The sequence below is a fragment of the Grus americana genome, chromosome 16 (genome assembly GCF_028858705.1).
Source record: "Grus americana isolate bGruAme1 chromosome 16, bGruAme1.mat, whole genome shotgun sequence".
Classification (NCBI taxonomy): domain Eukaryota; kingdom Metazoa; phylum Chordata; class Aves; order Gruiformes; family Gruidae; genus Grus; species Grus americana.
In genome coordinates, this window is record NC_072867.1 from 11,442,493 (window position 1) to 11,464,508 (window position 22,016).

At 36.6% G+C, this 22,016-nt stretch overlaps 1 protein-coding gene across 6 annotated transcripts in view; it reads right to left on the reverse strand.

Annotated features, from left to right (window-relative positions):
• ADGRD1 (adhesion G protein-coupled receptor D1) overlaps window positions 1-22,016 on the reverse strand; it is a 160,250-nt gene that overhangs the window by 118,308 nt on the left and 19,926 nt on the right. For all 6 annotated transcript variants that reach the window (XM_054844772.1, XM_054844768.1, XM_054844771.1 and 3 more), the window contains 7 exons: window positions 18,988-19,052; window positions 18,042-18,197; window positions 15,225-15,284; window positions 13,884-14,001; window positions 12,840-12,950; window positions 11,039-11,114; window positions 7,490-7,631 (listed from right to left, as the gene is read on the reverse strand). In XM_054844772.1, coding sequence (XP_054700747.1) covers window positions 7,490-7,631; window positions 11,039-11,114; window positions 12,840-12,950; window positions 13,884-14,001; window positions 15,225-15,284; window positions 18,042-18,197; window positions 18,988-19,052 — 728 coding nt within the window. The remainder of the gene's footprint in view (window positions 1-7,489; window positions 7,632-11,038; window positions 11,115-12,839; window positions 12,951-13,883; window positions 14,002-15,224; window positions 15,285-18,041; window positions 18,198-18,987; window positions 19,053-22,016) is intronic.

Here is a 22,016-nt window from a genome sequence, read left to right on the forward strand (position 1 = left end):
TGACACTCCAAAACAGCTTGATCTCAAGATGGATTTTACAGGACCCATGCTCATAGTGGGGATTAGGGACTGGTGGTATGTTATTCTTACTTTTCTGTTTATAATTTTAAACATCAAAATTATTAATATCTGAATGTTGGCCACTTCACCTCTGCCATAACTTTTTTCTCATAACATTTAAATATATATATATTAAAATTGTGCAGAGAAATACAATGTTTTATAGAAGAAACTCTGTCAGTTCATTAAATGTAGCACAACTACCTGGAACTCCTGCAATAAGCCATCACCACATGCAAGGATGCTTTGAGGATGTAGTCACTGATGAGGAACTTAAACAAGGGGAAACAAATTGAATTTAAAAATTGTGCTTATGGCTGGGACAGAACTCTACATCACTGGACCAGATTTAATCATGTCAAATATAAACCCATGATTTTCTCTTCTCCTCCTGTGACAAGTGTTCAATCAAAGGCAGAGAGTGAAGTAGCACAAGATGCCACAGTTCTGTAAAATAGGATAACTGTGGAATTCAGTTCTGGGTTTATAAGTCAGCAAGATTTTTCAAAGTTTATTGCTTGGTATTGACTGACCTCCAACTGCTACTGCACTGTCACTTGCAAGCAGAACTTTGAAAGAGAAAAAACAGATGCTTTTTGCTGTAGATTGATAACACTTGGTTCCAGTCACCAGTGGTTATTTTCTTTAGGCAAAAAGTAATTTTAGAGATACTAAGTGGAAGCTGGCATATAAAACTACCCACATATCCAAAGAATAAGAGTCAGCAACTAAACTTAAAATTGAAAGCAAACTTTACTTGTATACTTCCAAAAACATTCAATCACTTCATGATGCCCTCACTCCTGTTGCAATATCCATCTCCGAGGCAAAGGACTCATTTACAAAGAAGCATCGAGGCCTTATTTCACGACAAATGAGTGATAACACATGGAAAGTATTGTGCCTCCAAAGATTTGAGTCTGTTCTGACATGGAGATGAAACCTTCTATGAATTACAGTTTATTACTATGCAATCCTGATTCTCACAACAGGCAATCTTCAATGTGCTTAATAAAAATCTATATTTTTTGTTATTGCATCTTTCGAGGCTTTTAGAATGGATTCCTATGAGAAAATAAGTCCTAGGATGTTTCTGTTAATAACATTAACAATACAGAACTATTGCTGTATTGTTAAGAGATGCTGTATATCATCATAATTGCTATTGGTATTTTAAGGTTGCCCAGAAGCAAGAAAATTAGCTGCAACTCTGTTCATTTCTCATTTGAACTCAATGGATTTTCTGTATTCTTTATAGCAAGGATTTAACTTGTGTAACAAAGTGCTGAACTTTGCATTGATTTTTAAATTACAAGCTTTATTATTATTTTTTCTTTTGCCTTAATTGTGGTACACTCTGTAAGAGTCACAATTTTAATTGTATTTTATTCAGGTTTTTCTGGCAAAGTCCATCCAGTGAAAAATTATACCTTTGTTCTGCAGATGTGGGCAAAAGTCATTATTTTTCCTCGATCAATATATAAATTAGTCAACACTTACCTTGCCATAAAAATAAATTGGCTCCACATTGATTTGTCTCTCTCATGGTAGCACTAATATTTGTGTACAAATGGGAATTGGTTCTTCTCTTATTTTATTTTCCTATCAGTAATGATGTTAAACAAACCTTGGGATACAGCACACTGCTGGTCAGGCAAAAGACAACAGAGAAGGATGATGTTCAGGTACCATTTAGAGGCAAAAGTCTCATTGCCTCATTAAAAGCTCAATGAAAATGTTCCTTAACCTTATCTCTATCTCCCTGAACTGAAAGAGGACTACCAGCACTTTTTTTATAATGAGAGCACAGTTAAGAGAAGAGGTCTATCTTTTCCCTGCACTTTACCATCTCCAAAGGACTACCCCAAGACAGTAGTTCGCAGATGTGCAGGCTGCACTTATTATTGTAAGTGCTGACATGTTCATATGACTGCCGGTTCTGGAGATTTAAGAAAGTCACATAACAATATGAGATGGGATTAACAGGAAAAGCTGATAACGCTTCATTGACAAAGCGTTCTAGCAAGAGGAAGCAGGTCACTGTGGGGTTCTGATGGGAAGCATTCATGGCAGAAAGTAAAAGAGCGGAAGCTGAGAAATGATTGAGAGAGGAGTTGGTCAAAAAATGAGGAGAGAAGCAGCTGTTTGAATGATTCAGTATAATAAAATGGTAGGAAAGATTAACACTTCATGGTGAGGCAGACAACTCCAAGCACTACGTTTGTTAAAAGGAACCACATGGAACAAAGGAGGAATAAGATGGAACAATGCTAAATTAGTCCTAACTTGGCAGTATCTTAGTAAGACACATTTTTTTCCCCAGAATCAAACAAATCTTTAAAATGACATTTGTACTAAATATATCTGGGGGAAAGCCAGCTGCATTAAGAATTCCCAGTTCGCATCTAATCTTCATGTGAGGCCCTCTCACAGAGGGTGTAACAATCAGGAGTTTATAATTCTCCAGAACTGCAGCTGCACATGTTCCCCTTCTGCAAAAAGGAAAGGGAAAATAAAGCCTTGGAAAAAACTACAGAAGCCTCAAGGTGATTGAAACTAGTGTACAAAAAGTTTTCTTCTAGCTGTAAGGCAGTTTTCTCTACAGTGCCAGTCAACAGCAAGGGATCAACAGAGCAGTGAGCACAGTGTGCTCTGGTACATCATCCAGGGTGTGAAAGCTCCCCTTTTGTCTCATCCCCTTCGTCAGACCTTTACCCTCTCTGCACCAAATGTGCCTGGATTTACACCAAGCTGGTATTTCTACGTGCTGAAAGATGGTCAGCTGCCTTGTCAGGAAAGACAAGAATTTACAGCTACTTTGTTCCCAAGAGAGTGTTGAAAAGTGACTTGAGAGTGGTCAAAGATCGAGGTCTATGCTACACAGCCATACGGATTTTACAAAACATGGGTGCAGTTTTACACCATTTCTCCCTCTGTTGCCTCTTCTGACACTTGCCAGAGCATGTTATGTATACATTTCAGGCTTAACGTTCATCTCTTCTGAATTTCTACCCTGTGCTGTAATTTCTTGGATCATATAAGTGAAATGTTAGTTCTTTTCTAATTGCTCCTGCTATGAAAAACATCTTGCCAGAAACAGAAATTTTTTGAAGATAATCATTTTACAAAATATACTGTTGCTTCATTACAAAACATCTGGACAGGTCAAGATTATGCCTTCTTCACAGCTGCAAACTACCATCAGTCTTCGCATCATCCCACACACCCCAAAGGTGTTAGCTGATTTCTGTTATTTTTTTGCTGGACACAGTAGTTCATCCAAGTTGCTGAAGAGCAGAGCATCATCAGTTTTAAAATCAGTCATAAGATGTCTGCCTTTCACTGAAATGTCCCTGAATAACAACTAGCTTGTGTAAATTAGTGTATCAAATTTTGTCTTTTAAAGGGCTTAGTTTAGACAAAATTTTGCTGACAAAGAGAAATGTTTATATTAGAATACTGCAACCTATTGTAAAGAAATAATTCAAAAAAATGCATATTTAATGTAATTTGACATCTTAACAGTTATGAAGAACAATGTCTGTCTGAAGACATCATATGTCCAACATCTGAATTTTTGTCAAACCTTCTTTGACCAAGATGTTGGGAATGTAATGTAAAGCTTTTCCCAAGAAATCCTAGACATTTTGCAAAGTTTAGCACCTTAATACAAGCCCATATTCAATTTTTTTTATGTTCATTCAATACTAAAGCCAAAGTGATATGCCTCAGGGTAGTTCCACTAAGGATGTTCCTTACTGTATCTTTACTGTTTTGGTCTTTGGACTTGCTATTAAAATTACCAATGCACGCGCTAAGCGGTAACAGTGAGTTTGATGTGAGTAGCTATCCAGTAGGAACATAGCCTATTCTTTTGGTTTAAGTTCATCAAGGGTTCCCATAAATACCATGCCGTCACATTTTCAGCCACAATACACTTTGGCTAGAGATGTGCAACGGTTATCGCTGTTGATCCTTCTACTATTTCCCTTATTCTCAACTCCAATCCTCCTTGATGGGCTAGAGTTGTTTCAGTCTCTAGAGCAACAAAGACTACTACCACATACTCCAACCTGACCCAATCAGCAAGTATATCAAGAAAACGGGTAAGTTTAGAGGAAAAAGTGTGTTCACACTGAATATGTTGCAATTACAGGCAATACTAGCTATCAATGAACATAATTTTCTTGCATCACAGCCTTTGTCTAATAGTTTTTCAGGTGAGCTATAGAAAGAAAACAATATGTATACATAAACAAGGTCTTTTCATTCTTTGTGCAGATGTATGTTGACTCTCAAGACAAACACTTATGACAAACACTGAATCAACAGTACAAAATATTTAATGAGATTTAAAGTCCCACTATCAATAAAACATCTTAGAGTGACAACAATAGATCTGAGTCTCCAGTATCACAAAGTACTACTGGTTCTCTCTCATCTTCACCTTGTATTCTAAGCAATGCGAAAGAAGGGACAGTCATTAAAAAGACCCATGAATGTAATTCTCCAATACGTAAAAAGTCTCAAGCACAACAGCCCTCGATGATCCCTAAATATCACGGGAAAAACTACCTTATATCTACAGAGAAGGAAAAGGAGAATTGCCTTTCACCTCTAGCTATGTCATTGCGTTATAGAAGTGAACATTGTGGATACAAAGAGCAGATAAGCATTCCTAAGAATGGCAGAAAGAATGAAAGACTTAATCACTTTATGTTCTTATGCAAAGGAGTTAATTTTAAATCTTTGATGAAGTCTCCTTGCAAAATAACCATTCTAAAGCTGTTAATGTTTTCATACAATAAAAGAATAACAGAAAAACCTGTTTCAGGGATTGTGCAACAAAATAAACTGTTGTTAGAATAGTGACAATTAAGACAAGAATAACACTATAAGTACAACGCACATGTCTATCCTATCCACAGGGAATCTTTACTTCTTAAAAAGAATTAAACAAGTAATATTTTTATCCAGTGGAAAAAATAGGATGAGTTATTCATCCTGATTCAAGACAATTTCTATTTTAAGTTAGAAAACCATTTTTCACTAATGGAAGCTTGACCAGAAAGTTTTCTGCCTGCCCTCTTTGTGGAAAGAACGTTGCTGAGCAATACTGGTCCTATCAGAATCTAGCCTGAATGCAAGCCTGAACATCAAGACCTAATGGTTGTAGTTACTGATGCCCTCTCTGGTGGAGGTGAGCCTGTAGTCTAGTCTCCCTAGTCCTTGTACCCGTGAAATTAACAGTGTATGTATTAACTATGAGGCAACTTCTCAGGTCCCCTGCTCCACAGCACCAGTTTAGCCTCCAGCCTGCGCACCATCTCTTCTGTGCACTGTGCCCTCTACCCCTTGGTGCTCTCTAGAAAAGGAAGCATTAACATGTCATTTATAAGTATGCCCTGCATTCTTACCTAATTGATTAAATATTAGCATCAGTTTGTATTGCCTTATGTTTCAAAAAGAAAGAGAAATTTAATCATCTCACAAGCTCCTAAAAGCTACATAAAAAATGCAGACAATTTCAGAGAAACGCAGAGAACCCTTGCCTAAGAAGATTTAACTAACAGAGTCGGGCTGTGGAATGACAAATGCTTTGTGAAGTTTTGGTTCAAGAGGTGATATACAGTTCACAGACATTCTCTTTGTAACTATTTCCTAAAATAGACATGTTTTATTTTACTCCCTTTTGTTTTCTGTTGCTCAAGGATTGGCATTTTTCCTATACACACTAGAAGAAACGTAGTAAGCCATGCCAAGCATCACTACAATCAGTACAAGAAACCATATTCTTCTTTTACTCCTCTCATTTTTATACTTATGAAATCCAGTAGACTCCATTGGAGTAGCTGTAACTAAATCAGATCAACTGAAAAAAAGCCAAACTCAAACTTAAATATTAATAACTGTAGAAATATTGTGGTAGATAATAGATGGCTGCCTGTGAATGCATTGCCAATTAGCAATAAGGCTCTGTAAGAGAAAACAGTCACTTCTCTAATGCACAATATAAAGTACACACTGCTTTAGGTAGAGTCTGAAACTCCCCATCAACCTGAATCTGTAAGACACAGGATATGTTAGACAGACATGTTCATACCACATTCTCATGGATTCTGCTGACTAAAACAGCAGAGAAAGAGACGGATTACAAATGTAAAATTTCTATCTATATACCAAGATCCCAGTGATCTTCACAGTGAAAGTCAACAGGCATAAAGAAAAAAAAAAAAAAAACACACAGGTTTGTTTAACAGCCTGCTAGTAAATCATCATATTAAAGCATGAGGAGGTACCGGAATAAAGTACATTTTATAAGCGATCTACACAACATACAGTCTTCGCTTTGCAAGTGCCTGCCTCTAAGAGGCCACTAGGGACATTCAGGAGAGTCCTTAGTTTGAAAAAACTGTCAGCAAAACAACACTTGTCATTTCTATGCCTCAGGGTTTTTTCATATATTTGTCTTCTGTAGCCTACTCCATCTTTATCAGAAGCCCAAGAGTATGAAGAAAATCTGGCTTGAAAACAGCCATTGAAAGAAAAATATGATAAAATATTCAGAAGAACATCTAAAAGATGTTTTCTAGGAAACATTTAAGAATGTAAATCTTTCTTTTCCGTTTCCATGCAATGCTTTAAGTGGGTCATAGGTGCCCCATGCCAGCAGCATCTCAGAGTTTTAACTCAGCTATTCTCCATTCCACTGACAAGATAAAGAGATGCCTTTTTCTCCAAGAGCAAACAAAACCAGCTATTTTTCCAGTTCCTTGCTGGAAAATGCTAATTTGGTGAAATTGAAATGTCTTACCAAAATTGATCAGTTTGATCAAAACTTGTCTCCAAGTTTTCTCAGTTTCTCATATTTCTTGTCTCTTTCTCAGATTCAGAATGCTCTCTAGAAAAGGCAGTTCACACCAGAACAGGGGTTTGAACCTGCTCCACTCCTATCCTAGGAGATGCTCTGCCCATCATACTTGGATTTGCCCTCAGAGGAGTTCCTTCTCTGGGTTTATTCATGAGAACATTCAAAACACCTCAGTTATCTCAATGTGGATTAAGACCAAAAGCAAAAACCGTAAGTGCATTCTTGTTTTTGGCAGCTCTAATGAGAGAGCAGTAATTCATACCATCCTATTGTAGATTGCACAAATACGTCCATAGAACAATATACAGAAAGGCCTAAAGCTATACTTGTCACTTCACCTTTTTCAACACGTGCACTAATCAGCCTTTTGCAGTGATGGAAACAGAAGTCATTGAAGCATTACGGTTGGAAAAACATAATATTGTAGTCACAAACACCATCTGAATTGCTGCTAAAAATGCCCACAAAAATTACGAGATAAATACAAAGAAGTCATCACAGACACCATTTTCAACAGCCCTGACGATAGTCTAAACTGGTAGTTTCCATTTCACTTACCAGTTTGTGGGTGAGCTGGATGGTAATCAGAGGAGATCCTGACAGATTGTGGGACAACTTGGGTAGAGGTTCCACTTTTACAGAGATAAGATCACTGGTTGCTGAGATCATATAACCTTTGTAGGCAGCAGCTTCAGCAATCCTTGGAAAGAAACAAATATTAAGGAAGTAGAACAATAATTTTTTTTAGTTCATCCACAACAACAGGAACATAGAACCTTCTTTTTCCATTCAAGATAATGAACTTCTACAGGGGGGCAAGATCTGGCCCCAAAAGATCCTACAGGACTAGAAGTAACAAAGCATAGGGAACAGCTTTAGACATTAGGGGACTTGATATCAAAAATACACCTTCATTCTGCTGCTCTTTTGCAAAGGTTTACAAGCCTTGCTGAAAATGCTTTACATAATTAGAAACCTACAAAGTAAGGGATCTAACCTACGAAAAGCAGTCTAAGCGAGGAAAAAACTTGCAGAGGTTTCAGGCTGTCTAATTAAACATACATATTAGTAAGACACATATACTTATATATAATACATATAAACACACATGTAGGAATATATTTAGAAGTAATTTATAGCTTTACTTTGAAAAATTGATTACATCCAGTTAGGTTTGTTAGAGAGTACCTCAGGTCACAATACAAACAGTTGAACCTTACTAAACACCTGATTTGTCCAGGTACTACTTTTTTTCTAAGCTGAAGTAATTTTTCAGTACATAAGAACCCTTTTATTTCTGCTTTCAGCTACAACTTATGACTTTGACATTTTCACACATTTGGGAGTAACTAAGATCCATTTGGCTGTAGGGTAAAATTTTTTACACTATCAGTAACAAACCGTGCAGGAGTAAAACGGTCTCTGTCATCCACCTCTTCAGTAAGTGAATGAATAAGTATTTACTATGAGAAATATGAGCCATGGTGAATTAACTGTCACTGTGGGTTTCCAAACATAGCACACCACTGGAAAGAGGCAGTTTACAAAGCACATTAAAAAAATGTCTTATTTACATCTGCCACCTGTTTGCAATAGTTTCTTGTTTTTCTTTCAGGAAAAAAAAAGTTATCAGACATTAAGATAACTTCATTCAGTAAGGTCAAACAAAACAGAATTCATTTAGCACAACCCTAAGCACCAGTCCTTAGTTCTGACCACAAAAACCCATCAGTATCAGAGATTACTTCTGCTCCCAGTAACCAGGACTTGAATTGAATTTGTTCATCTGGGGGCAGAATTTGCTACACTGATACGAAAAGTTTAAGTTTAGAGAAGGACTCATACTATTAAGACCACTGTCGGACATTTTGAGATTTCTCCTATGCAGATTAACAGGATGGACATTTTTTTCCTCACCCATTATCTGCCTTTTTAACTTTAGAGAGCTAGATGAATTTTGAAGCATGAAAAAACTTCAGCATGAACGAGAAACAGTATTTCTGTGTTTTGTACTTGCACATGCAAGCCTTTCCTCACTGTGGCCCTGGATGTTAGATGGAAGTCAGTCTGTCAGCCGATTACTTTCAATTGGATTACTACAGATTTGCACAAACTGTATCTGAGCGGGAGCAGAAGTGGGCTTAAAACCTTTTTTTTTTTTTGTTTCATTGGTTTTTTGTAAAGAATCAAAACTGACTCCCCTTAGAAACTGCTATTTATATTGTCTGAAAATAGAAGTCATCTGTCTGTGCAGCACAAAAGCGCCAAGAGTTTTGGTTTTAACTTTCCACCACAACAGAAAAAAAATTGGCCTTAAGAAGAAAATGGACAGGCTTCAAATTACAGGTGTTCAAGTAGCCCAGTGCTAGAAGGAATATAAAGGAAAGTCATTAAAACAAACTACTCTAGGAAAACATGGTTATTCTAATGAAACATAAGCAACAAAGTTAAAGTACAGCATGAAAAAAGAAAACCAAGCAAGAGAGAATTGCATACTTATTTTTAAATCACTTTTTGAATATCTGGGGTTTGATTCCACAGGGGGGAAAAAAAAAAATAAAAATTGCTAGGCTAGCATTCCCTGTATTACTAGGGTTTTTAGATGTTGTTTTGGGCAGATCTGCATCTAGAATTTTATAGACTTGATTCTCTAGTGCATTACATACAGCAAACAGTTCAAGTAGTTTGGACTAATTATAGAAATCTAGGAGATGTTTCTTCTCCAGTGTCTTCGTGCTTCCCTGTAACACTGCAACAGGGCCAGATCCTTCCTTCTCAAAAATGAGTGATAAAAAAATACATACAACTTAGTAGAACAGGAGTGGGTCTCCAGGTTGTCCTATTCCCCAAAATTCAGAGAATGTACACAAAGATGACATAACTGTTTTATTTTGCTATATCTAACTCTATGACAATGCATTAGAATACAGTGTTTTAGCATCTTTAATCATCTTGTGTTTGCTAAACTTTGACCTAAATCAAGACTACATTAATTCTCTTTGAGAAGTTGAGATTATAGCTTATTATCTTAATAAATTTCACTGATCCTCCTGTTTGAAAAACAAACTATCATAAATTATTGTCTCTATTTCTTCATGTTGGTAAGAAATGTAGCACATTAATGACATGGTTCATTTACAGCCACCTGCTAAGTGCTCTTTTTTTTTTTTTTTGAGACAGACAGACTAGGGTAAACAACAGTACAACTTGCTACTTGATTTAAAAATGGTATTTAGTAATAGCTGTGTGATTATCTCAGTGTGATCAGTCTGGTCATAAGTCAGGATTTTTCTACCCTGAAGTTCACAAATGAGTTTCCGTAATCATGACCTTCCGTGCAGCTGTATGTAAAGAAAGCGAAGCAATCCTTGACATTTATGATAGCTGAGATGCTGCATCTTTCCTTCTGCTGTCATAAATAACACACCGAGAAGTCACAGATTGGAAAAGACTGAAAGTATAAACTAATCCATGTATCCCAGTGTAGATCAAATAAAAACATAAAGTCATCCTAGCTTAAAAGGAAAGTGTAATGATTTACATGAATGGCCTCACAAAATTCCCTGGGGAACTGTATTGCCAAGCAGTATACAGCTCTGCATTTACTTTATCTTATCTACTAATGATTTCATTGATACAGCATGTAAAACAAAAGGTCTTTTAAGCATTGCCTGGTCTCCTGTTGTAAAATTACCTTACAGGTTTCTAGGATCAGGATTCAGATTTTATCTAAAGAGGGATGTTATGTTTTCTTTCTTGTTTCATTTAAGTGCAAGCTTTATCTTTATATGTGTCAGGAGAAAAGATGTAATTTCCTTTTATGAGACAGATTAAAATGATGAAATTCTAATACCAGATATGATGAATGGAAGAAGACAGAGACAGACAAACATGTCGCTATGGGAATCTATTTTACTACAACATAAAGTAAAACATCTAATGTAAGCTTTAATCTCTCTCTAGTTAATGACTACATGTCCTCAATATTGCAGAATCAGGATTATGGCTCATAATTTATTTACACTTGATAATGACATGACTGTTATAAAGGTATATCACTAAGGTAATAAACAAGCTGTTACAGCATGAGAGGTTCAAGATACTTACTTGGTATCCATAGGGTTGATATTATGAAAGAAGTAATGCATGTTATGGTAAAGCAGGCCGACAATGGTAATCCAAGCTGTGAAAAAGGAATAGGGGTTATTCCTCAGAGCAACATTTGTAAGCAAGAGACACTTCTCTCCTCAACCTGAAACTCCACGTTAACTAAGAGCCTTGACTTCTGTAGACTTTTATATCTTTGCTTTAGCAGATTTCCAATTATTCTTTTAAGTAAAAAAGTATGAACATCTTGCAGTATGACACAGGGACAGATATCAAAAATAAAATAGAAGGATGCCTCCCCTGTGCAACTGTACTTCCAAAAAAGGTTGTTAAAGTAATCAGTTGTCAATTATAAATCCCCCACATAGCACTAGAAAGGCTCGCATGACATACCAGAGTCACTATCTCAATGGTAGCTACAGTAATCTAGAGGCTACATTAACAGGCAGTTTATGAAACTCAGACATGAGCAACCAGCTTCCACTTCGGTTGTGTGCTTTCTGCCTGTGTTCCAAGTATTTATGGGATCTTCAGCATCTGAATGAAGAGACAGATGCGTATTTTCTGTCAGCAATACTGATGTCTTTCACTATCCCTTTTGCTGGGTTCCAAGTATTTATAGTGTCAACAGTTTAAGGTGGCATAATAAATTTTTAGGTTAGCTCATTTCGACAGTGTAGAAGTGTGGCTTGAAGGCTAAAATTACTCAGAAGTGAGCTTTAGCTGGAAAAAGAGTTAAACGTTTAATGGGCTGGATCATTTCAGGATACCAAGTATGATAATGTTCTGAAGAAAAAAAAAGTGTGCATGGTGAGAGACTTTAAGTGGGAAAGGAAAAAAGTCCTCTCACATGCTATTTTTGGCATTACAAGTTGGTTTGCAATTATAGTTATTCAAGCCTCAGAGCACTTGCGGTGAAGTCTCCAGCCAGAGCCCCCTGCCAGTGCAAAGAAACAAAGCTGTCATCACAAATCAGGTAGACAGTTCAGTAATTATTAGAGTATTTCTCACTGCAGGTTATCTGCAGCTAACTTTGCAGTTTATGAATAGGGACCAACCTTCCTTCAACAGAGGTGACTGTAGAAAGGTCTCTGGGTACGTAAATTCTGCGGGTTGCAATTTAGGGCACACAGATCAGTTTTTCAAAGATTTGAGGATGCACGTAGATAGTTTTGTAAATAGGTTCCTTTAATTATCTACATTCAAATCGAGCATTGAATTCAAACATTGTTATTTTAGAGTCTTGCCTAAAGCTTCAGATTTTTGTCATAACCCCAGCTTTTGAGATAATTAAAATTTTAGCCTAGGTATGGATTTCTGAGTTCTGCCTTTTTGCCTTGACTGTAGTTTACACCTTCATTCTGTTTCTGTAGCTGCTGCTGCTTAAACCTGTCATTTTATAGTTTAATGTCATGCAACATTTTAAGATCATTTTTGCATGAAGGGATAAGTAATACCTGATCTGACATCCTGGATTTTCTTAAAAATAACCAGTTCAGATGATTAAAAATAGTCTACGAAATTATGGCTTCTCTGATGTAAAAAGATGTCAATTTAAATGGCTTCAATCTCTGTGGCCCAGCTGTATTATTCAAGATTATTTCAAGTAATATTAAAATTCTCCCACAGTAATCATTCATTAATATGACAGAAGAACTGCTGCTTCTTTAGAGCTATTGTGATCAACAGTGATCAAATTGGTTACCTGGAAAAATAAAGCAAACCAAAACCTATTTTCAAGCAAAATAATTTTTGGATACCCTGTTTACATGACTGCTCCTCTCTTTAAATTTTTGCTTACCTTTTTCATGAAAAGCTTCACTGGGAATGGAAATATAACTCTGTCCTCGAGATGGAAATCGATAGTGGGACAAATTCAAAGTCTGAGGATGCATTTTGACCAAGCTGTAATCTGTGCGATAACCCAAACAAAAATATGATAAAATCAATAGCCTCTACAACCTACTTGACTATTTAACTAGACTTCTCTAAAGGCTATTGCAAGTCTTGAATTTAAAACCCCAGATGTTTGCAGAAAATATAGTAAATTCCCCAAGTACAAAATTGCCTTTTATATCTGACTCCTTTATGACAGAGAAGGTAGTACATGCACTGTTAATATACCATGGATCACTTCACCCATGCTCAAATACTGAGCTTACCAGGGCAAGCAAAACAGATTGATAACATGCGCTTCCACTGACATTTGAAGGCATTATTTCAGACCTCCACTGCTCCATTTCAGAATGCCAGTGTCCAGGAGAGCACGTGCACTGATTAATGGTACTGGCAACTGCTCAGGTTATTTGGCCCCTCACACAGGTCTCAACGAGGCTGAGCAGAATGCCAGAATGGATTAATTACCTTTGACACTTGTAGCATCCAAAGACAAAGATGAAATTAGAGTGCTAGGATGCTAAACAGTAGTAAAATAAATTTCTCCTAAAAGGTCAAAACTATTCCTATTATTTGCAATCTCTAGCAAAACCTTGCAAAATTAAGGTTTTATAGCACCCAGATGTCTGCAGTTTCAAAGTGCTACATAGGAGCTTTAGGCCCTTTAACTGCTTATCAGTATAGCACACTATTACTAGATTCATTTCATAGAATTCATATTCTAAACCCTTCCCCAAATAACCTCAAGGAAGTTCAAGTACAGTCAGAGCTGATTACCTCTTGACTAACTGCACAGTTATCTTTCTACAACTAAAACACTGTTTTGTATTCAAAAGAGAAAATTATCTGTTTTGATTTCCTCCTCCATGTTGGAAAAGGAAGGACTGCAAGCACAGAAGCATTTAGGACACGCGGACAGTCCAGAGAGAACATTTCTGCTAAATCCTACCTGCCACGGATGATGTGCCCTCAACAGTTAAAGGTAATGAGTTTTCATCTAGATTCTGCGTCATATGAGCCATCACACTGTCAATAGTTTGAATTAAACTTCCAAATATGTGAGCAGTCTGGGGGAAGAAGAGAGAGAAGGCTCTACAGCAAAAGCAATTGCAGTTCATAGCACAAAATGCCAAGGTGCCATGTTAATTCCTGTGTGACTCATCATTCAACCATCCAAAGTCAAATGTGACTTTCTCCACAACCTTTTCCACATATAGTGGATAAAATGTTGCACGAATTGCCACCCAGAGCCTGACCTTATAAAATACTATGTTTTATAGAATGTCTCCAAATGACTCTTTGCTCCCACCAGCATTTGACACTCAATTATACTCAGGATTCAGCAGAATGAGGCCAAGAACTGAGCAGATTATTTTGACAATATATAAAGACTGGTATCAGATCTTTATTGGAACATAAGCTGAGATGTTACAGTTTGGCCTTTCTTTCATCTTTATTAAAATGGTCCCCAGTATAAAGCTACTTTCAAAGTGTTTACATGTCTCCTGGAAAACAACCCTCCAGGTTGATCAATAAAATCTCAGCGTGAATGTATGTTTCCATGAAAAAGGAATTTATTTTACCTGAAATCTATTTACATCAGAGATGATCAAGGATTTTAGGCTAAGACATCCTTTTGTCTTAAAAGCATTTTAGGCTTCGATGAGAACTTAATTTACTTTTGCCTCTCCTTCTTTCAGTTTAAAAGCTCTCTGTTCTGAAATCTGTGCTCCCTTAAGATTCAAACAAAAATCCCAAAAAATCCCTGGGTCTCTCCTGCAAGTATTTCTCTGCACTCTAAAAGGTAGACTCAAAGAGAAAGAACATTGATACAGGTTACTTTTCCCTATATTAGGTTTAACCTTTCTCAAAGCTTCAGTTCACTAAACAGGTAAACACTACCACATATTTCACATGCATTGAAGAACATCAATCTACAAAACAAATATAAACTTTAAAATATCAAAGTTCAGTGCCAAAAAAAAGGAGTGATTAAACACTTAGTGACAATCTGTCATTTTATAACTAAAATTTTGTTTCATTCATCCTGAAATATGTAGAAACTGCAGCACATAAAGCTCTCATTTTAACCCTCAAAAACACACTATAAAAGAAAATGATATAATTGTTTTATCTGTGGATCTTTACTGCAAATATGAAAGTGGCATATGAGAAAAGAAATCATACTGCCAAAAAGTCCCAGCAAGAAGTAGAGGCAACCGATTTAATTTCTATCCATGTGAAATTATGCAACCAAAGTAACCTACAAATCTAAGCCCATTTATCTTACCTCTGGTACATCAATCCAGTTGGGCAATAACAGAAAGTCTTCAATAGTTTTTAAAAATGCCTAAAAAGATAAACAAAACCATATTGATTATTTATTAATCAGCTATATCTCCTGGTAAAGATCCAAGGCAGATCTCTGCTAGGATTTTATTAGGTTTATTTTAAGATGACAGGCCCATTTTCATTCAAGTCACAGATTCATTTCTACCTGCTAGCACTTTCATCATGTTCTGTACGGTGACATTTTAAAGTAATAGTTTATTTATTAAAAGTAGCACCACTATGAAACTCCCAAAGTGCAATCATCATACTACAGCTGAGGTGACAACACTGGAACTAAGACTAAAGTGAACTTATTCTCCCATTTTATCTAAATTCCTGAGACATTAATATGTCTTTTAATCTTAGATTACTAGATATTTCAACAGCATGAGATAAATATGAGTGCCATCACTTGTACAACTTATTATCTGCTTAACTTTGACTTAAAGGTTGTTTTTGAGGTCAAGATCTGCACTTGAAGTGCTCAGCATGACATAGTCCCTGCTGTAGGAAATCTTGCTGATGAAGACGAATAGGAGGAAAAAAAGGGAGAGCAGAAAATTAAAGAAAAACCCCACATCTTCTGCTTAAGCTTGTCTCTTAAAACGTCTTAAAAGTATCAACTGAATGTAGAAAGGTTCCACTGAGAAATGTGGAAGAAAGCTGCAAGACCTTTCTGAGCATAATTTTACAAGCCATAATACATCAGGCAGTACCAGAGCTTTGCTATATGAGCTTATTTGGGGCAGCTGCTCTCAAACACTGAGTGTGGAATTCTACCTGACGTGCACAAAAGTTATCCCAAACCCAGGACCCAGCCCAAATTGCCCAGAGCATTCAGTGAGCATCTCTTTTCAGGTCACAGCATCACTCCAGAATGACTTCGAAAAGGATGTGTGAGACCCCTGGAAAGGGAGGGAAAGCAGGAGTGCTGGAGCTACTGAGCAGAGCAGCATTATAAGAGAAAACACAAGTCAGATTTGTCAGAAGCAATGCATCATAACTGTGTGTCAGTAATGAGAAAGTTTATTGCATATCACTTAAATTTTCTTGTGCTGTGAGGCATATGACAATCAAGACAGAGATAACTTTACAGAAAATAGCACGCATACGCAGTGCCTGCCTTTCAGGGAATTAGCTGCAGACAATACAAAGCCTAACCATCAGACAAATGACAGAGTCTGTATGTATGATCAGGACTCTCTTGTATTTGCTTCCCAAAATAGCTTTGCTAAAGATAATCATGTCCCACATTTCTGTCTGCAAATCTCTTTCATGGCACACAAAGCAGCATCAGATAGTACGAATGAGCAACCAAACGGCAACTGAAATGCTGTGGGAAACAGGTATGATATCTGACTGGATGATATTCCAGTTTCAATTTAGAGCTCTCACAAAGTTTTCAGCAAAACAAGGGAAACAATGAATTAGAGCTTTTTAGAAGGGTTTTTGCTACATATTAAACTGTGATCCATGAAATCCAGCTTTACAGTTTGCAAATGCTAAGCTTTTAACACAAACCATCAATTGCTGCCCATGTATTTTTCAGAAGCATTTATTTATATTGTTTTCCTGAGTAAATAATCCTTGTCACCCTGGTATTACCCACAGGCTTAAAGGAACAATCACTAGTGAGGCCAGAGCTGATTACTGTAATAACAGCTTTCTAGCCTGCTGAAATCAGGGAATTAGATGCCCATCATTTTACAGAAGACTAACTTTATGTTAGCAGAACATGACCCCTTATCCTCAGTTCAGACTACAGAAAATGTCATCTTCCCCCCCCCCCCCCCCACCTTGTGGATTAGCTTAAACAAAAATAAATTACTCAGTTAAGCTTTGGACCTGATCTTTCCATGAACTAGTTTCAGTGGAGATTTGCAATACGTCTACACAGGAGTCTTGGCTGTGATTGAAACCCAGTGCAAGATAAAGCTATTAACCCACAAACGCTAAGGACACCACTATTAAAAAAAAAAAGCCATCTCCCACAGCTTTCCACCTTCAACACAGAGCTGGCAAAGCAGGGTGTGTGTCTTGGCCGTTGCAGAGCCCAGCAAGAATAACACACAGCTTTGCAAAGAGATGCCAGAGGAGAGGCACAACTTACCCTCTGCTTACTACAGGAGCAATAAATGCTAACTAAAGGTTAGGCAGACAGCAGTAATTTATAACTCTCTAAGCCTCTAGTGCAGGTGTGAATCTCAAAGATAAGTTACGAGTTTATACTTGGGCAGTTACCGAGGCCCAGACTGATACAGTCACAACTGAAGTGCTCCCTGCATCCCACTTAGTTTGCTATTAGCTCCTGCATGCCTCCGTTTTGCTGCTGTCACTGCTCTGATTACAATGTCATTATGTCCTGCAGTGGACAGATGACTGTCAAATCCTGCTACATTCTGGATCAGCTGGGCCATGCAGAGAAATGCTGAAATTTTTTTCTAGAATTATATATTCTGCATGAAAGTTACAGCTGAAAAAATTAATAAATTATTTTTTCCTCCTCTGTTTCCTACTCAACTACATTATTTTTGGTGTGTGGTCATGGTTCCAGGTATAATTTATGCATTAAATAATATCCCCAAGAACTAATGGGACCCTTAAACTACTTTCTCTCGTTGAAGGTCACCTTCTGCTATTCCCTAAAATAACTACTGCTTTTTTCATATGTATTTTTCACAATCAGCAAAAATTTTCAAGGCTGCATTCAATATTCTAGATTTTGCAGAAATTTCAGGGTCATCTGACACCATACACAGATGTGAAAGACACTTACCTCTGTCAGGCTTAGAGCAGTATTTTCTGACAAGGATTTGTTGGGCAAGCTGATGGACACATTCTCCAGGTAGCCCAGCATGTTGTTGGGGGAGCGGAAGTTCCCTCTCTCTTGAATTAGATTAGTTATGATGGGACGATAAGCATTTGTAGAGAGCTACAGGAGAGAGATACAACTCATCTGAAATTATTCCAAACGGCAGTCATTTTTTATTGTTTTAGCCCAAAAGGGAGCTTGAGGCATAGCAGACTGCTGTGGTTAAACACGGGAGGCTACATAAGCCAAGGGAAAAGGAAAGCACAGACAGATGGACAGGATAAACAGAATTTGCAGGCACAGCTTCATTTTTTCATTAACAATTCAGGCCCTATCTGCCATGGTTTCCTGAAAGTCTCTGTGAACAAGAAGAAAACTAATAGAACTTTGACACTGCAGATAGCAAGAAAGTGAAAATACACTGCAACAGCTAATTGCATGTAGACTGATTACAGCTGATTGTATGTATTCTGCATACGAAAAATTAATTTTATTTAAATCTTTTTCATTAAGCATTTACTAAAGAGATGAAAACTAATTTTGTTATTGTGGTGGGATATCTTTCCTCATTTTAAAGGAAACAAGATGAAAAATTATTAAAATGTTTTTGTATGTCCTATATCTTCAAAATTCCTTGACATATTTCAGAAGTTTCTGCATTTTTCCTTTTTTAATACAGAAAATATTTTTATTTCACAATGAATTCTCTTTATCTGTCCTATATTAAGAGTTCTGTAGTGTTCCCATCTTCCCACGGTGGCTAAAAATTCTCCCTATGCATATCTGAAAATGTTCATAATTGGGGTACTAAAATAAGTGCCACTAATGAAAACTATAAAGTGAGGAGGGTCTGTCACTGTATATATACGCATTCTGAAATTATAGAAGAGAGTTATGAGGACTGTCCTACCATAGGTTTTGTAGTGGTTGTCACCACAGACCATGGAAGCGTTGAAGAAAGCAAAACTTGCACACCTGGGGAAAATACATACACGAATGAGACTGTTAGTAAACCTGATATTCCCACTGCAGGCTGAATCAGTTCTAACTGAAAGTAACATATTTGCTGTTCTGTGCATTTTATTTATTTGTAGTACTGTAGCTACACAAGCTTGTTTAAAGCATTTCATTTACTGATTCTCTCATCAGTTTTATTTTGTCATCTTTATATAGATAAGCTTTGCAATTAAGTCCAAGTCTTAAGCACTTAAAATTAAACCTTTGTTTGCAAACAGGAAATTTCAAGTGTTATAGCTCAATAAAAAAAGGACAACTGTACAATTAAAACATTGCCATCCATCTTCCTTCTCTAGGTCTTCCCCCAACATTTATGCAAAGTATTTATGGAAACTTTAAAAAAAAAATTACATCTTAATCAGAAATAAAAATCTGTAGGCTCTTCTGACAATGTCATGTACAACCTTGCTGTATTTCTGTATATGTGATAAACTTGGACTGGGATCATAAAGACACTGGAAAAAATGAGACTCATGTCTCAGCTACGATCTCCAAATGTTAATGTTTACTTATATCTTAAGTCTAAATTGCTTGAGTGCCAAATAAAATCACACCCATGAAGACAAGTTCAGAAAGACTTTTCCACATTAAAAAAATCTGCAATATTCAAAGCAAATGGAAATACTTTCATTGCTTGCAGCAAAACTAAGGCATCACCCTTAAGTAAAAGGACATTGGCAGAAATAGTAGTACGCTAGAGCTTTTGGGGCATGCTAGTTTTGCCTAAAACAAACAACAGGGCTCAAGGAGTCAAAACACAGCCTTCATTAGCAGTTTAAGCATACTGTAGATAACGTCTCTATCAGGTGTTTTTAAGTTGATTTCAAGCAGCAGTGAGGTTATTAATCACGCAGGCTTTACTAATAAATGTCACCTACTAGCACTATATCCATTGAAAATTACCACGCAAGCATGTCATAAATGATTTGTCAAGACAGAAAGAATAAACTTGATTTTGGATGGTTTCCAGTTGCTCCATTTCAAAAAATATTGATTCCTTTCTGTGCAAAGGGATTTATTGGTCATTTGTGATAGAGAAATGAAATTTTCTTCTCATCTACATCTTAGCAAGAATTTATATTTGCCAGGAGCGTGGTATTTCAGTACAATCAAATGGTAGTTGCATATATAGGGCACATTTTACTCATGGATCCAAAAGGAATATAATTATTCATTCTATTAAAAAACAGGCTGTCCTATTAAATTTCTTATGTCAAACCACATTAGCCCAGCTTCAGCCCTGCTTTAAGTTCTCCAAGGTCAATAAATAGGTACCAAGAATAACTTTTTTTTTTTTTTTACTATGTTGATTAGTATTGTAATATCCATTGCTCCCTCTGAGAATGTTCTAACTTAATCCATCAAACTGGAAATTTTATCAATTCTGATCAGTCCACTACTTTGAAGGAAAAAGCAGAAAATTCAATACTCTACATTATTCAAGTGCTCCAAATCACCTGGACGCTTTAAAATAATATTGCCTTGAAATTCTTCACACATCAAAACAAATATATATACCTGGTATCACTTTACATTTTAATTCCTAAGACCCTAGAAAATACACATCAAGCTTTACTTTCAATTAAGAGGCTAGAAATTTATTTTTCACAGAAAATTGATAGTTTCTGATGACCCTGAAAACCTGTGAACTAGAGGTTTAAGGAAAAAAAAACCACCAACCACAAAAACAAACACCTAATGTCATGCAAATTGCAGTAAACTCACAAAAGCTCCAGCATCAACATCTCAATGTATAAATCAGGGAGTTTCCTATACAGCCTTCTAAAAATCAGCAGGGATTGAAAGGTAGGACACAGGCAAAATTCTGTACAACCCATTAAAAATTTAGACTTCAGCAGAGTCCAAGGCCCCAACTCTTCCAGCAGTGTTTCAAAAGCTTACTACAAGCATTAATGTCCAGTAACCAGATATTCTGAGCCTCAGTAAAGCTCTTTCCAAACCGAAGTATAGAGGAAAGTAGTAGAAACTGAAGTCCTGAACAGGATTTGCATTCATGGAAAGAGCTTTCCATGATGCCTTGATTATTTGTTAGGGTGACAGATGGGAGGGTGCAGGGCTGCAGAGGATGGTTGCTGTGAGTTCACAAGAATTCAAGGGGTTTAAAAAAAAAAAAAAAAGAGCGCTCTCATACCTCTCTGACAGTGAAACAGGGCACAGATATAGATGGATCAGGTCAATTTGAAAATCTACTGCTCTTCAGTTTAGCAACATAACATTCTTCTTGAGTTACACTAAATCAAAGAATGTGATTTATGGTAGCTTTGAGTTGGATAGTGTTATAGCAACCCTAGATTATTGTGAGAAATAAAACAGCCAAATACAGAAGATTTTAAAACTATTTCCTGTATTAAATGAATACTCCCCCAATCAGAATTTGTGAAGACTTTCATAGAAATCACTTTTTAAAATAAAAAGGTTTTAAAATAAAAAACTTGCTCTCAATTGGTATTATTTGTGTGGCAAAGCAAAGAGATTGTTTGATTATATACCAGATGGAGCATTTTTAAGTGACTTCAATTCTACAATTCTACAAAACTAGTTTATATTTTCTTTTTTATAAAATATATTTTGTATATACTTGATCGTTATAATCAAACCTGGATGTGAAACACCCATACATTCTCATTTCCAGGCAAGCATCAGATGTTCTATGTTATTCAAAGAGTTTCCATTGTGAAAATATTTCCCATGGGTTTAAAAGCACAAGAGTTATGGGTGTAACTGCTTTAGCTCTCAGTAACCTCGTAAGAATAAATGAAAGCAGCGAAACTGCCAGTGAAGCCAAACGTTCCAGATGCCCCACAGCTTTATTCCCGAGATGGATGTTTTCTAATTGCTGCTCTCACACAAACACTTAATAGCAACAGCCTTTCTTGTAGCAAAAATTATTATAAAGATCCA